The following is a 15228-nucleotide window of genomic DNA, read 5'->3' on the forward strand; positions in this document are numbered from 1 at the left end:
GAGAGAGCGAAGTGCATCAGTGAATGTGGTGCAATGTGTTTGGGTGATGTGCCTTTCATGGTTGAATAGCTGGCAGTGTATGCAAGCCATGAGATGTGGGTGTGAGGCTTGCAGCAGTGCTATGTGTGTGAGTATGAGATGAACCTATGAGTATGAGTCGCGATTGAATGAGATTGTTGATAGGTGAGTGAAGTGGGTGCGGTGCATTTGGCAGTGCGTGATGAAGTTTTACTACAATTGTACAGGGCTTTGGTGAGACCACACCTGGAGTACTGTGCACAGTTTTGGTCTCCTTATCTGAGAAAGGACATACATGCCTTAGAGGCGGTGCAACAAAGATTCACTAGATTGATTCCTGGGATGAGAGGGTTGTCCTATGAGGAGAGATTGAGTAGAATGGGCCTATACTCTCTGGAGTTTAGAAGAATGAGAGGTGATCTCATTGAAACTTATAAGATTCTGAGGGGAATTGACAGGGTAGATGCTGAGAAGCTGTTTCTCCTGGCTGGAGAGTCTAGAATCAGGGGCATAGTCTCAGGATAAGGGGTTGGTCATTTAGGACTGAGATGAGGAGGAATTTCTTCACTCAGAGGGTTGTGAATCCTTGGAATTCTCTACCCCAAAGGGCTCTGGATGCTGAATCATTGAATATATTCAAGGCTGAGATAGATAGATTTTTGGACTCTAGGGGAATCAAGGGATATGGGGATTGGGCAGGAAAGTGGAGTTGAGATCGAAGATCAGCCATGATCTTATTGAATGGAGGAGCAGGCTTGAAGGGTCGTATGGCCTACTCCTGCTCCTAATTCTTACGTTCTTATGTGAGGCTAGTGGTTCAGTTGTAAGAATATGGCATTTGAAGATTAATTCACTGTCTGACTACTCTTGTGAGGTCTTGCGGCAGTGCATCCAGGTCCTCGGGGTGACATTGCTGGCAATGACCACAACGCCTATCTGCTCCCATTGCCTTGTTTGCATTTGCCTGGAGGGACCCCTGGCCCCCTGTGGAAACAGCACCTCTCTCCTCCTGTCCTCCAGTGCTGCATCCGAGATCCTTGGAGCATGCGCTCTCTATTGTGCCATTGTACTTCTTCCTGCTCACACTCTGCTCCCCAGCCAATTGAATCACCTGCTGCCGCCAGAATGCACCTCCCCTTTAAGAGGTGCAGGCTGGCATTAAGAAGTGCAGACTAGCTTTAATTGGTTCTAGCCTCGCACAAACTTGGTCCCCCCTTCTGAGCATGCAGCCGCTCAGCAGCGCATTTGGCCCTGGGCTGCACACCACAATCATTCTAATTAGCAGGCAACATGAAGTTTGCATGCTGCCTACATTACTTTGAACGGGCGCAGCATCACGATACCCATGCACGTTTTCGGGGGCAAACAAATTATTAGCCCATAAAGTTTAAAATGATCTGGAAGTCAGATATGCCAGGTATATAACTTTAAAAGGGCTAAATTTGATTAAATGAGCAAGCAGCTCAACAAAGATATTGAGGGAGTTTGTTCAACAACAATAACTATAAAGATAGAAATTCTTTATATTTCAATTACACTTACAAAATCTAAGATAAAAGATCCCAAGGCTCTTTTTCAAAGAAGAGTAGGAAGTTCTCTCAGTATCCTGAATGGCATTCAACCCTCAAATGACACCACTAAAAAACAAGGGGGGAGAAATTCAGTTGTTTGCGCCTCCCGTTAGCGCACTAAGAGGGTGCTAATGGGTCGCAAAGCAACTAGATCCCGGGCGCGGTGCCGGCAATGCCTCCCGCGAAATTCAGGGGGAGGTTAGCAGCGGCAGCTGTAACCATTAGCGCCCCACGATGACGTCATTGCCGTGCGCAGCACCCTGCTCGCGATCTTTGGTAGCATCCCCTGATTTACAGCTGGATACTATGTCTGATGGGGTCAGGGGGGGCCTACCTGTAGCCGGGGCGGCGCTAGTTAAAGGGGAGGTGGTGGGCGGCCATTTTTGTTGCTGGCCACCTGCCTGCACCTGACCATGCTGCTGTCTCCAGCCTCTGTGAAGCGCCCCCCTCCCCACCCCGCGGTGTGCCGGCTGCTCTCCGTGAGCTCGGCACTCTTCTTGAGTGCCGGGCTCATTTGCTGGCACTCCTGATCCCTGGTGGCCCAGCTGGGTGCCAGGATGCACTGCACCAGGCCCCTCCCCTTTAATAAGGGGAGGAAGGCCTGCAGTACTGCGGCGCGATGTGCTGCAGCCCCACGCGCTGCAGCACGTAGTGTTGAAATATTGCCTCGCAGTGCCCCAAGAGGGATGCGAGGTGCTTCCAGTAGCACTCCTCTCTCTCGGGGTGCTACCTGGGAAAATCGGCCGCGGGGGCGCTAATTTTTTCAGGGCTCTAAAAGTAGCGCCCCGGCGAAATTAGCGCCCCAAAGTGGGTGCGACTCTATTTTCCCCCCAAGTTGTCGAGTCAAATTTCACTGCTGTTTGTGGGACCTGGCTGTGTGCAAATTAGCTGCCACGTTTGCCGACATATTAATGCTTACTGGATGTAAGAACATAAGAACATAAGAAATAGGAGCAGGAGTAGGCCAATCGGCCCCTCGAGCCTGCTCCGCCATTCAATAAGATCATGGCTGATCTGATCCTAACCGCCAATCTACTATCACAGAACTATCTCCTGAATCTAACAGAATTAGACACATGAAATAGGAGCAGGATCAGGCTACACGGCCCCTGGGCCCGCTCCGCTACCCACAGGGCCATGACCGATCCGAACCGAGACTCATGTCCAAATTCCTGCCCACTCCCCGTAACCCTTAATTCCCTTTACTTCTAGGAAACTGTCTGTTTCTGTTTTAAATTTATGTAATGATGTAGCTTCTACAGCTTTTTGGGGCAGCATATTCCATGGACCTACCACCCTCTGAGTGAAGTAGTTCCTCCTCATCTCAGTTTTGAAAGAGCAGCCCCTTATTCTAAGACTATTCTAGTTTCACCCATCATCGGGAACATCCTCCCCGCATCCACCCGATCCAACACCTTCACAATCTTATATGTTTCAATAAGATCGCCTCTCATTCTTCTGAACTCCAATGAGTAGAGTCCCAATCTACTCAACCTCTCCTCATATGTCCATCCCCTCATCCCCGGGATTAACCGAGTGAACCTTCTTTGTACTGACTCGAGAGCAAGTATGTCTTTTCTTAAGTATGGACACCAAAACTGTATGCAGTATTCCAGGTGCGGTATCACCAATACCTTGTACAACTGAAGCAATACCTCCCTATTTTTATATTCTATCCCCCTAGCAATGAAAGCCAACATTCCATTGGCCTTCTTAATCACTTGCTGCACCTGCATACTAACCTTTTGAGTTTCATGCACCAGGACCCCCAGATCCCTTTGTACTTCAGTACTTTCCAGTTTCTTGCCATTAAGATAATAATTTGCTCTACGATTTTTCCTGCCAAAGTGCATAACCTCACACTTTCCAGTATTGTATTCCATCTGCCAAATCTCTGCCCAATTACTTAGCCTGTCTATGTCCCCTTGCAGGTTTTTTATGTCCTCCTCACTCACTACTTTCCCTCCCATCTTAGTATCATCTGCAAACTTTGATATGTTACACTCGGTCCCCTCCTCCAAATCGTTAATATAGATTGTAAAGAGTTGGGGACCCAGCACTGACCCCTGCGGAACACCACTAGTTACTGATTGCCAGTCTGAGAATGAACCATTTATCCCAACTCTCTGCCTTCTGTTAGATAGCCAATCCTCTATCCATGCCAGAATATTACCCCCAATCCTGTGATTTTTTATCTTAAGCAATAATCTTTTGTGTGGCACCTTGTCAAATGCCTTTTGGAAGTCTAAATACACTACGTCCATTGGTTCCCCTTTATCCACCCTATATGTTACTTCCTCAAAGAACTCCAGCAAATTTGTCAAACATGACTTCCCCTTCATAAAACCATGCTGACTTTGTCCCATTAAATGATGATTATCCAAATGTCCTGTTACTGTCTCCTTAATAATGGACTCCAACATTTTACCTACCACAGATGTTAGGCTAACCGGTCTATAGTTTCCAGCCTTCTGTCTACTGCCCTTTTTAAATAAGAGTGTTACATTAGCAGTTTTCCAGTCTGCCAGGACCTTTGCTGAGTCCAGGGAGTTTTGGAAAATTATTACCAATGCATCCACAATCCCTACCGCCACTTCCCTCAAGACCCTAGGATGTAAGCCATCAGGTCCAGGTGATTTATCCGCCTTGAGTCCCATTATTTTACCGAGTACCACTTCCTTAGTGAGTTTGATCGTGTTTAGCTCCTCCCCCCCTATAGCCCCGTTTGTCCAGTGTTGGGATATTCTTAGTGTCCTCTACTGTAAAGACTGATACAAAATAATCATTCAGTGTTTTTGCCATCTCCATATTTCCCACCATTAATTTCCTGGTCTCATCCTCTAAGGGACCAACATTTACTTTAGCCACCCTTTTTCTTTTTATATAACTATAAAAACTCTTACTATCTGGTTTTATATTTTTTGCTAATTTACTTTCATAATCTATCTTCGCTTTCTTAATCAATCTTTTTGTTATTTTTTGCTGTCTTTTAAAGTTTTCCCAATCCTCTATCCTCCCACTAGATTTGGCTACCTTATATGCCCTTGTTTTTAGTCGAATACTATCCTTAATTTCTTTACTTAGCCACGGATGGCTGTCTTTTCTTTTACACCCTTTTCTTTTCAGTGGAATATATATTTTTTGGAAGTTGTAAAATAACTCCTTAAATGTACACCACTGATCATGTATCGTCTTACCCTTTAATCTATTTTCCGAATCCACTCTACTCAATTCCGCTCTCATACCTTCATAGTCTCCTTTATTCAAGCTTAGCACGCTTGTTTGAGATCCAACCTTCTCACCCTCTAATTGAATGTGGAATTCAACCATGTTATGGTCACTCATTCCAAGGGGATCCTTTACTAGGACATTTTTAATTAATCCTGTCTCGTTACACAGGACCAGATCTAAGGTTGCTCGTCCCCTGGTCGGTTCAGTTACATACTGCTCAAGAAACCCATTCCTAATACACTCAATGAACTCATCCTCAAGGCAGCCCTGCCCAGTTTGATTTGTCCAATTAATATGATAGTTAAAATCCCCCATAATTATAGATGTTCCCTTATTACAAGCCTCAACTATTTCCTGATTGATACTCCGTCTAACCGAGTTGCAACTGTTCGGAGGCCTATAGACTACGCCCACAAGTGTTTTTTTCCCCTTATTATTCCTTATCTCCACCCAAACTGTTTCATTATCCTGATCTTTTGACCCAATATCATTTCTCTGTATTACAGTGATTCCTTCCTTTATTAACATAGCCACCCCACCTCCCCTTCCTTCCTGCCTGTCCTTCCTGATTGTTAAATAACCTGGTATGTTTAATTCCCAGGCATTGTCACCTTGCAGCCATGTTTCTGTAATGGCCACAAGATCATACCCATATGTAGTTATTTGTGCCATTAACTCGTCTATTTTGTTACGAATGCTACGTGCATTCAGATAGAGAACTTTCAAATATGTTTTGTGACACTTAGTTCCTGCTTTTGCCCTTTTTATTACTTTACCTTTTACTCCATACCTTCTGCCCCTTCCTGACACACTCTGGTTTTTAATTTCCTCACTGCTACCTAAGTCTATGACCTTCTCTGTTGTTATTTTTATTATTTGCTCTCTCGGAACCTTCCCCCCACTAGTTAGTTTAAAGCCCTCTCTGCAGCCCTAGTTATATGATCCGCCAGGACTCTGGTCCCAGCACTGGCCAAGTGAAGCCCGTCCCAACGGAACAGCTCCCTCCTGCCCCAGTACTGGTGCCAGTGTCCCAGGAAGCAAAATCCATTTCTCCCACACCAGTCTTTGAGCCACGCATTTAACTCTCTAATTTTATTTGTCCCAGCCAAATTTGCTCGTGGCTCAGGTAATAATCCAGAGATTATTACCCTTGAGGTTCTGTTTTTTAATTTGACCCCTAGCTGCTCATACTCCGTTAACAGAACTGGCTTCCTAGTCCTATCTACTTCGTTTGTACCAACATGGACCACGACGACTGGATCCACCCACTCCCACTGCAAGTTTCTTTCCAGCCCAGAGGAGATGTCCTTAACCCTGGCACCAGGTAGGCAACACAGCCTACGGGACTCTCGCTCTTGGCTGCAGAGAACTCTATCTATCCCTCTAATAATACTATCCCCTACCACTACAACATTTCTATTTAGTCCCCCCTCTTGAATGGCCCCCCATTCCATGGTGCTGTGGCCAGGCTGCTCATCCTCCCTGCAGTCCCTGCTCCTGTCCCCACAGGGAGTAAGAACCTCGAACCTGTTGGCCAAGAGCAAGGGCTGCGCCTCCTCCAACACTACCTCCTGGATCCCCGTACCTGCCTCGCTCGTAGTCACACCGTCCTGACCCTGGCCATGTGCTACATCTGAATTAATTAACTTCATAGGTGTGACCACCTTCTGGTACACTGAGTCTAGGTACTTCTCCCCCTCCTTGATGTGTCGCAGTGTCTGAAGCTCAGACTCCAGCTCATCAACACGGAGCTGGAGATCCTGTAGCAGCAGACACTTGTCACAGATGTAATCACCGTGAGCCTCAATGGGGTCTACCGGCTCCCACATCTCGCAACAGTAACACATCACCTGCTCCATTCTATGTAATTAATTAAACTTTTTATTGTTACCTGATTTTAGATGCTAGTATCCCCTTTAATTAATTGGATTTAAATTAAATCAATCCCTCTAATTACACCAGTTAAATGGTTTACCAACAGTCACTCTGCACCAGGAAGGCCTTATTAAGTACAACCAGTTAAAGATATACTCTAGGGCGCTTATTTACCAACTGTCCCCACTACACCACAGCGACCCTAGAAAAAAACCGCCGAATTTAAGCTTGTAATGAAAAGGAGAAAGAAAGAAATACTCACCAACCAATCCAACCAATCACTTACCTGCTTCCTGGTGACGTCACACTTGGATTACTTTTTACCTCTCTCATCTGCTGCTGAATTGGTATGCCTCACCTCGCAACTGCCGGTATTTAAGCTCTGCCGCCGGTCACTGCCCCCTCACAGGTCCGATGCTCTCATCGGGCCTCACCTCGCAACTGCCGGTATTTAAGCTCTGCCGCCGGTCACTGCCCCCTCACAGGTCCGATGCTCTGGTCGGGCCTCACCTCGCAACTGCCGGTATTTAAGCTCTGCCGCCGGTCACTGCCCCCTCATCGGTCCGATGCTCTGGTCGGGCCTCACCTCGCAACTGCCGGTATTTAAGCTCTGCCGCCGGTCACTGCCCCCTCACAGGTCCGATGCTCTGATCGGGCCTCACCTCGCAACTGCCGGTATTTAAGCTCTGCTGCCGGTCACTGCCCCCTCACAGATCCGATGCTCTGGTTGGGCCTCACCTCACAACTGCCGGTATTTAAGCTCTGCCGCCGGTCACTGCCCCCTCACAGGTCCGATGCTCTGGTCGGGCCTCACCTCGCAACTGCCGGTATTTAAGCTCTGCCGCCGGTCACTGCCCCCTCACAGGTCCGATGCTCTGGCTGGACCTCACCCCGCAACTGCCGGTATTGAAGCTCTGCCGCCGGTCACTGCCCCCTCACAGGTCCGATGCTCTGATCGGGCCTCACCTCGCAACTGCCGGTATTTAAGCTCTGCCGCCGGTCACTGCCCCCTCACAGGTCCGATGCTCTGATCGGGCCTCACCTCGCAACTGCCGGTATTTAAGCTCTGCCGCCGGTCACTGCCCCCTCACAGGTCCGATGCTCTGATCGGGCCTCACCTCGCAACTGCCGGTATTTAAGCTCTGCCGCCGGTCACTGCCCCCTCACAGGTCTGATGCTCTTTAGGAGTCCCTGAGTACATGAAAGGTGCTATATAAATGCAAGTCTGTGTTTTAAAACTCTCAATATGCTTACTTTCCTTTCCCCACTGAAAAGTATTAATATACAGAATTTTTTCAGCCATTTAAAAAAATTTAAGTCAACTATACAAGCACAGTACATTTCTGTACTGATTATCCTGTTTAAAACAGCATACCCTCTGATTCTCTATGAGTAACACTGCAGGATATATCAAAATCAAACCTATACCTTACCCTGAACTGCTGTTGTAATGAGACTTGCGATTACCACTAGAGCCCCTATTATGCAGGGCAGCATTCTTCATCCTCACCTCCCAAAAGAAAAAATATTTCTAACATTGCATGAAGCATTTGACACAACAATGACACAAAAAAGAGCAATTTTATCACTCAGTTACAATCGTGGCTCCCTATCATGCTGCAGACATTGCAGGTGTATTATGCTGGACAAAACTGCAGTATATAAAATCAGGTTTATTTGCAATTAACCAAGACAGACCATATCAAATAAATAATTCCATTTCATACACAATACATCACAAGTCACTAATTAGTGCACAAACTACACACTGATCAATTTGATCTAAAGCTGCAGCCTACAGCCTGATACTCTTAGACCTCAAGCTACTATGTTCTTTAAGTGCTCGGTACCTGCTGAGAGGCACACAATCTTTCCAATTACCACTGACCTCTGTGGGGAAAATGGATGTCTGTGAACCTTGTTGTGTATGTAATAGGTATGTTACTTTAAACCTATGGCCAGGGCAGCACTACTTTGTAGGGCGTAGTGATACCGTAGTACCACTTCTGGCCATAGGGGTATAAATAGTACTGTGGGTACTGATCTCCCCTCAGTTTCCCGCCTGTTGGTATTAAGTAAAGACCTACGTTGAATCTTCCAAGCTGTCTCGTCATTATTGCATTAAGTATAGACACATACTTTATACTGGCGACAAGTAAGGTTCGAACTCATCAGTACACGGTGCAACAAAGGAACAGTAGCAGTACGGAGAGAGAAGGAGAGAGGCTTCTTACCAGCCAGCCTGCAGAGTCCAGCATTGACTGAAGGAGGCCGCCCAGCACTCCGGGTTCGGGAGGAGCGGCAGCAACGGAGCGAGAGAGAGAGGTTTCCAGCGGCGGCTGCGGCAGCTGAGAGAAGAGGCTGAACGGGCGCTCCAGTCACGGGGCAAAAGTCCACCCAGGGCCAGGTAAACTGAAATCCTTCCTGGGGAACGGGAGCTGCAATGGCCAGAAAGGGCAGGCGATCTGGGGAACAAACGGAGCCACAAGGACTAGCGGGCCACGAGAGGGGAAGGTCGTTGTTAATAGCGGTGGTGGCAATAACGGGAGCTGCAAGGGCCAAAAATGACGACGCTGGAGAGAGGTCGTTGACAGCAGAGGGAGAAAAGGCGGGAAAAACGCCATCTAGTGGAGAAAGTGGGAAAAGTTTTTTTTTCTCTTCAAAAGTTTAAAATGGCTAAAGAAGGTTGTTTGTCAGCATTTGTTGAGGACACAGAAGAGTGGGATGCCTATATCGAAAGGCATGAACTTTATTGCATAGTAAACAAGGTGGAAGATGACCAAAAGGTAGCAACCTTATTAAATTTGATGGGGGCAAAAACATACGGTCTGCTGAGGAATCTTCTTACTCCAGACAAGCCAGCAGACAAAACGTACGCCCAAATTGTTGATACGTTAAGGGAACATTTAAACCCTAAGCCACCATTTATAGTGGAAAGGTACCACTTCTACAGACGCGACCAAAGGAATGATGAGTCGCAGGCAGCCTATTTAGCTGAGCTCAGAAGGTTGTCCAAACATTGCCAGTTTGGAGCCATATTGGCGGACGCGATCAGAGACAGATTTGTCTGTGGCATGTTAAATGAGAATACACGTAAACGGTTGCTAGCCAAGAAACAGCTCAGCCTAGATCAGGTGATTGAAATAGCATTGTCCCACGAAGCAGCAGCACAGGGTGCTGCTCAAATACGACATAACACAACCGGCTATGACACCCATGAGGTGACATTTCACAAAGGTAAATGCTACCGTTGTGGCAAAACCACCCACGACCAAAGTAATTGTTGGTTTCGTGATAAAATATGCCGGCAGTGTGGGAAAAAGGGGCATATAGCGAAAGTTTGTTGGTCTGGTACGAAACCCAATCATGGGGGCAATCCGAGCAGTACCAAGGCAAGGACAAAAATACATAAGATGTCTGACAGTAGCTCAGACGAGTCACAGGAAGGCACAAAAGCAGAGTTATATGGTGTAGACAAAACGGAGGACCACAGCACAATGTGGGTTAAAATGAAGGTAGCAGGCGTCGAAGTTAATATGGAGCTGGACACGGGTTCAGCCCTATCAGTAATTAATGAACAAGATTATAACAGGCTGTTCAAACGCATTCCCTTAAAGGATACGGAAATTAAATTAAAAACATATACGGGACAAAAAGTTTACCCGAAGGGAAAAATGCAAGTAACAGTTAAATACAATGGCAGAAAAGTGCCAGGACTTTATTTATACGTCCTACCAAACGGTGGACCACCACTTTTGGGTAGGGAATGGATAAGAAAAATCCATTTCGACTGGAAGTCGATACACGAGTTAAAAGTAGAGACCACCACGGATGATACAACCATTACAAGCAGGCTGTCGAAACTATTGGCAAAAACGCCAGAGGTGTTCCAACAAGGGCTGGGGACCTTAAAGGACATTAGAGCAAAAATAACTATTGCTCAAGACGCAAACCCCAAGTTTTGTAAGGCCAGACCGGTGCCTTATGCCATTCGGCCAGCGGTGGAAGCAGAACTGGATGCCTTAGAGAGTGCAGGTGTCCTTACAAAGATTGAGTGGAGCGAGTGGGCCATGCCCATCGTCCCAGTTATAAAGAAATCTGCAAATAACACACCGGGGGAACCAAAGAAGGTTCGCATTTGCGGGGATTTTAAGATAACTATTAACCCAGTCCTGCACACGGTACAGTATCCGCTGCCGCGGATAGAGGACATATTCGCATCGTTAGCTGGGGGTAGACACTTTACGAAGATTGACCTTTGTCAAGCTTATTTACAGATGGAGGTGGAGCAGGACTCGAAAAAGCTCCTAACGATTAACACACACAAGGGATTGTAACAGTACAATCGCCTGGTATTTGGTGTGGCGTCCGCCCCGGCAATATGGCAGAGGACCATGGAACAGGTCCTACAGGGCATTCCAGGAACGCAATGCTACCTGGATGACATCCTGGTGACAGGACAAACGGATAACAACCACCTCGCTAACCTGGAGCGAGTACTTCTGCGGTTACAACAATACGGACTCAGGGCGAACAAGCAGAAATGTAAGTTTTTCCAGGAACGTATCTCATACTGTGGTCACATTATAGATAAGGAAGGCCTGCATAAGTCCCCGGAAAAGATCGAGGCAGTAATGAAGGCCCTGCCCCCTGAGAATGTATCTCAGTTACGATCATTCTTAGGCCTTATAAACTATTACCATAAGTTCCTCCCGAACTTATCGTCCATTTTACATCCACTAAATTCATTGCTGCAAAAGGGAGTCTCCTGGAATTGGGACGAAGCGTGTGAGGCTGCTTTTAAAAAGGGTAAACAACTCATTACATCAAAGGAAGTGCTCGCACACTTTGACCCAAAAATGCCAATGAGGTTGGCATGTGACGCCTCCCCGTACGGTATAGGGGCAGTGTTGTCACACAAATTTCCCAACGGGATGGAGAGGCCAATAGCATTTGCCTCAAGGTCGTTAACTATAGCCGAAAGAAACTATGCGCAAATCGCAGGGAGGCCCTCAGTCTGGTGTGGGGTGTAAAAAAATTCCACCACTACCTGCATGGGCAACGTTTCACACTACTGACGGATAATCAACCATTGGTGTCGATATTTAATCCAACAAAAGGGGTGCCCCTGATGACGGCCCAAAGGCTACAGAGATGGTCACTGTTCTTAGGAGCACACCAGTACCTTGTCGAATATAAGGGTACCAAACAGCATGGCAATGCAGATGGCCTGTCGCGGCTACCCTTGCCTGCCGAGATCGAAGAGATAGTACAGGACCCCGTGGAAATATATCATACGGCTGTTATGGAACACTTGCCCATCACCAGCCAATGTATCGAGCGGGAAACACGGAATGACCCGACATTGGCAAGGGTTTACGAATTAACCGTGAAAGGCTGGCCGGCGCAGGGTGACGCATCATTGCCGGCGTTTTCGGCAAGGAAGGACCAGTTCTCCGTCTGCCGGGGCACATTGATGTGCGGAGCCAGGGTGGTGGTTCCTCAAAAATTACAACATAAAGTGTTGCAGGACTTACACGAAGGTCATCTGGGGGGTGTCAAAATGAAAAGCCTCGCCAGAGCCTATGTCTGGTGGCCCGGCATTGACAGGGACATTGAGGAAGTAGCAAAAGCGTGCCAAGGGTGCCAGATGGTACAGAACGTACCACCACAAGCCCCACTACATCCGTGGGAGTGGCCCTCAACGCCGTGGCAAAGGATCCACATGGACTTCGCTGGCCCCTTCCTGGATGCGATGTTCCTTATTGTAGTGGACGCCCATTCAAAATGGCCGGAGGTCGTAAAGATGTCATCAACGACAGCCGAAAAGACGGTCGCAGTCTTAAGGACCATTTTTGCCCGAAACGGGGTGCCCGAGCAAGTCTGTTCGGACAATGGGCCACAATTTGTGGCAGAAGAATTTCAAGCATTCCTAAAAAGGAATGGAGTGCGACATTATACGTCCGCACCATATCATCCGGCTACAAATGGGCTGGCAGAGCGATTTATACAGACTTTTAAAAAGGCCATCAAAGCGATGGGGGAGGAAAGGTTGCCACTACAACACAAGGTGGTCAACTTCCTATTCGCATACCGTAATGCTGCACATACGGTGACCAACCAGGCCCCCGCCGTCGTGTTCTTTAATAGAAGGTTAAGGTCTCGCCTTGAATTGCTCAGACCAAACATTCGGAGAGATGTGGAAAACCGAGTATTTCGTAGGGCTCCTGACAGACAGACACGGAGCTTCGAGGTGGGGCAGCAAGTGTTGGCCCGTGATTATAGGAAGGAAAAGTGGCGGTCTGGTATGGTACGATAAAGGCCCGCCAGGGACCCTTGATGTACACAGTTGAGACAGGGGAAGGCATAATCAGACGACATGCTGATCAACTTGTGGAGTCCAGAAACCCAACTGATTCACTACCTCAAACGTCTCAGCACATTGTTACAGCGGAATCACGGCCCAGCTCGTCGTTACAGAGGTCTCAGGATTGCGAGGAGTTCAGCACTCCAGTGATCTCCACGGCACAGGATGTGCCATCAGACACCGACGAGTCCAGCGATGAAGGGGTGACGGAAGTACCGCCGCCTACACCGAGACCGACTAGAGAAAGACGTTATCCTAGTCGAGACAGGAGGCCTCCTCAGAGACTGAATCTATAACATGTTTCTGTTTATATATATATAAGTAGACAACTCTTGATGTAAATATGTTATGTATATTGTGTTACCAAATGTTATTAGCCCTAGTTATGGGGCATCTATTGACTTAATTGCACGGGTATGTTTTAATTAAAAGGGGAGGAATGTTGTGTATGTAATAGGTATGTTACTTTAAACCTATGGCCAGGGCAGCACTACTTTGTAGGGCGTAGTGATACCATAGTACCACTCCTGGCCATAGGGGTATAAATAGTACTGTGGGTACTGATCTCCCCTCAGTTTCCCACCTGTTGGTATTAAGTAAAGACCTACGTTGAATCTTCCAAGCTGTCTCGTCATTATTGCATTAAGTATAGACACATACTTTATAAACCTCTTGTGAGGATAGGATTATGCTTGGCTTTGAAGCCCCTCACGATGCTTGGATAGTATACTGACACACCCTGTCCAAGCTCATCACATGAAAAAAATAACCTTAAGATTGATGCGCCAGAAGGCTGCTGTTGTCTGTGGCATCCTATCCAGCAGCATTCAGCACCTTCATGAGAGGAGGGATGAGTATTGAGATAAGGTGCCCAACAGTGCTATACAGCGGAGCTTTAGATAATTTGTCACATTCTTCTTTATCTGCCAGAAGTTTTGACAGAAGTTGGGGCTGCAAGAATTTTAGTGGGAGTCATGGCTTCAAGTCAAGAATTGAGGAGGAGTTGGGCTGCCAGAAATGATTAAAAAAAAACTTTCTTACAACTGGGTGCAAAACCATCGATTCTAAACAGATTTTTTTTTTGGCGGCGGGGGTTGGGGAGTGAGGGCTTCATATCCCCATCTCCTGATGCAAAGCCCCAACTATTGCAAAAATTCTATGTAAAGAGTTAATGCTGCTCTATTTTTCTGCAGTCTGCAACTTTGAAATAATCATGACACAGCAGTATTGCACCTCGGCGTCGGATGTTTTGTCAGTCAGTTTCACACCAGGTTTTACAACTTTTGCAGGGTAGGTAAAGTTCAATAAATGAGGCATTGCATGAATTACTTTCCAATAGCTCATGGTGAAAGAACATTGACCATCCAGATTATCATTATAATGTCAAGTTCAATAACTAAAATATATTAGGCACAGCAGACGTATACAGTACTGTACATTTTCAGACCGTTTCTGCAGTGTATAGCTTCACATTTTTTACTTGTGCAGGTAATTTGTGAACTATCATTTAGCCACTAATTTACATTATTCTGAGGTGGGGGTGGGGTCTTTGCTACAACAGTGAATAATCAGGATTATGCTATGTAGCAGGCAGACATAAGAACTGAGAATCCTCTCCCTCACCAAATCAAAGAACTTTTCAGGAATACGGCACCAGAAATACTCAAGGGCTCATACCATCTGAATTTAGTTGTTTCCAGTTCAACCATGATAGCTGAGATAAATCCACCAACCTTTTGGATTCCTTACTTATCCGAATGCATATTCTCAAAGTTAGCAAGCGATGCCGAGGGGAACTCAGATTCCTCATGGGTATACTGGTTAGCCAATAGAATTGATGCCCGCAGACCAGTTAATTTCCATATAAGGAACGACAGAGATCCTAAATGGACAGATGTATTTGGGGTCTCAAAGAATGTGCTGACCACAGCAACAGTGCCATAGTTAGAAACAAAGGCAACATAACAGATGAAGTTACAGAGTAGATGCAGGTTTGCAAATGAATGATAATTTATTACACAGCTTGCTTACAGAATCAACACATAGCAGGGAATATAAAAAGTATAAGTTATATAACAGCCTATCCTGCAACTTATCTCCCATTGCAGGATATGCTATTTTATAACAGCAAAAGGGAGTAACGCACAATGTCTGATCAAGGCTACT

The 15228-nt window shown here is 46.6% G+C and overlaps 1 protein-coding gene across 3 annotated transcripts in view; it reads right to left on the reverse strand.

The window, feature by feature from the left end:
* Positions 1–14878, reverse strand: part of mettl22 (methyltransferase 22, Kin17 lysine) — a 135275-nt gene extending 120397 nt beyond the window's left edge. Inside the window, exon 1 of one of the 3 annotated variants that reach the window (XM_086000879.1) lies at positions 14796–14878. Coding sequence is in view for 1 of the 3 variants with exons in the window: in XM_086000876.1 (XP_085857002.1) it covers positions 14740–14742 (3 nt within the window). In the remaining 2 variants the exon portion in view is untranslated. The other 2 variants (XM_086000876.1, XM_086000884.1) reach the window with 2 other exon arrangements.
* Between the last annotated feature and the right edge of the window lie 350 nt (positions 14879–15228).

The sequence above is a fragment of the Somniosus microcephalus genome, chromosome 11, assembly GCF_052327205.1.
Source record: "Somniosus microcephalus isolate GS21.2 chromosome 11, FLI_Smic_1.0, whole genome shotgun sequence".
Lineage (NCBI taxonomy): Eukaryota > Metazoa > Chordata > Chondrichthyes > Squaliformes > Somniosidae > Somniosus > Somniosus microcephalus.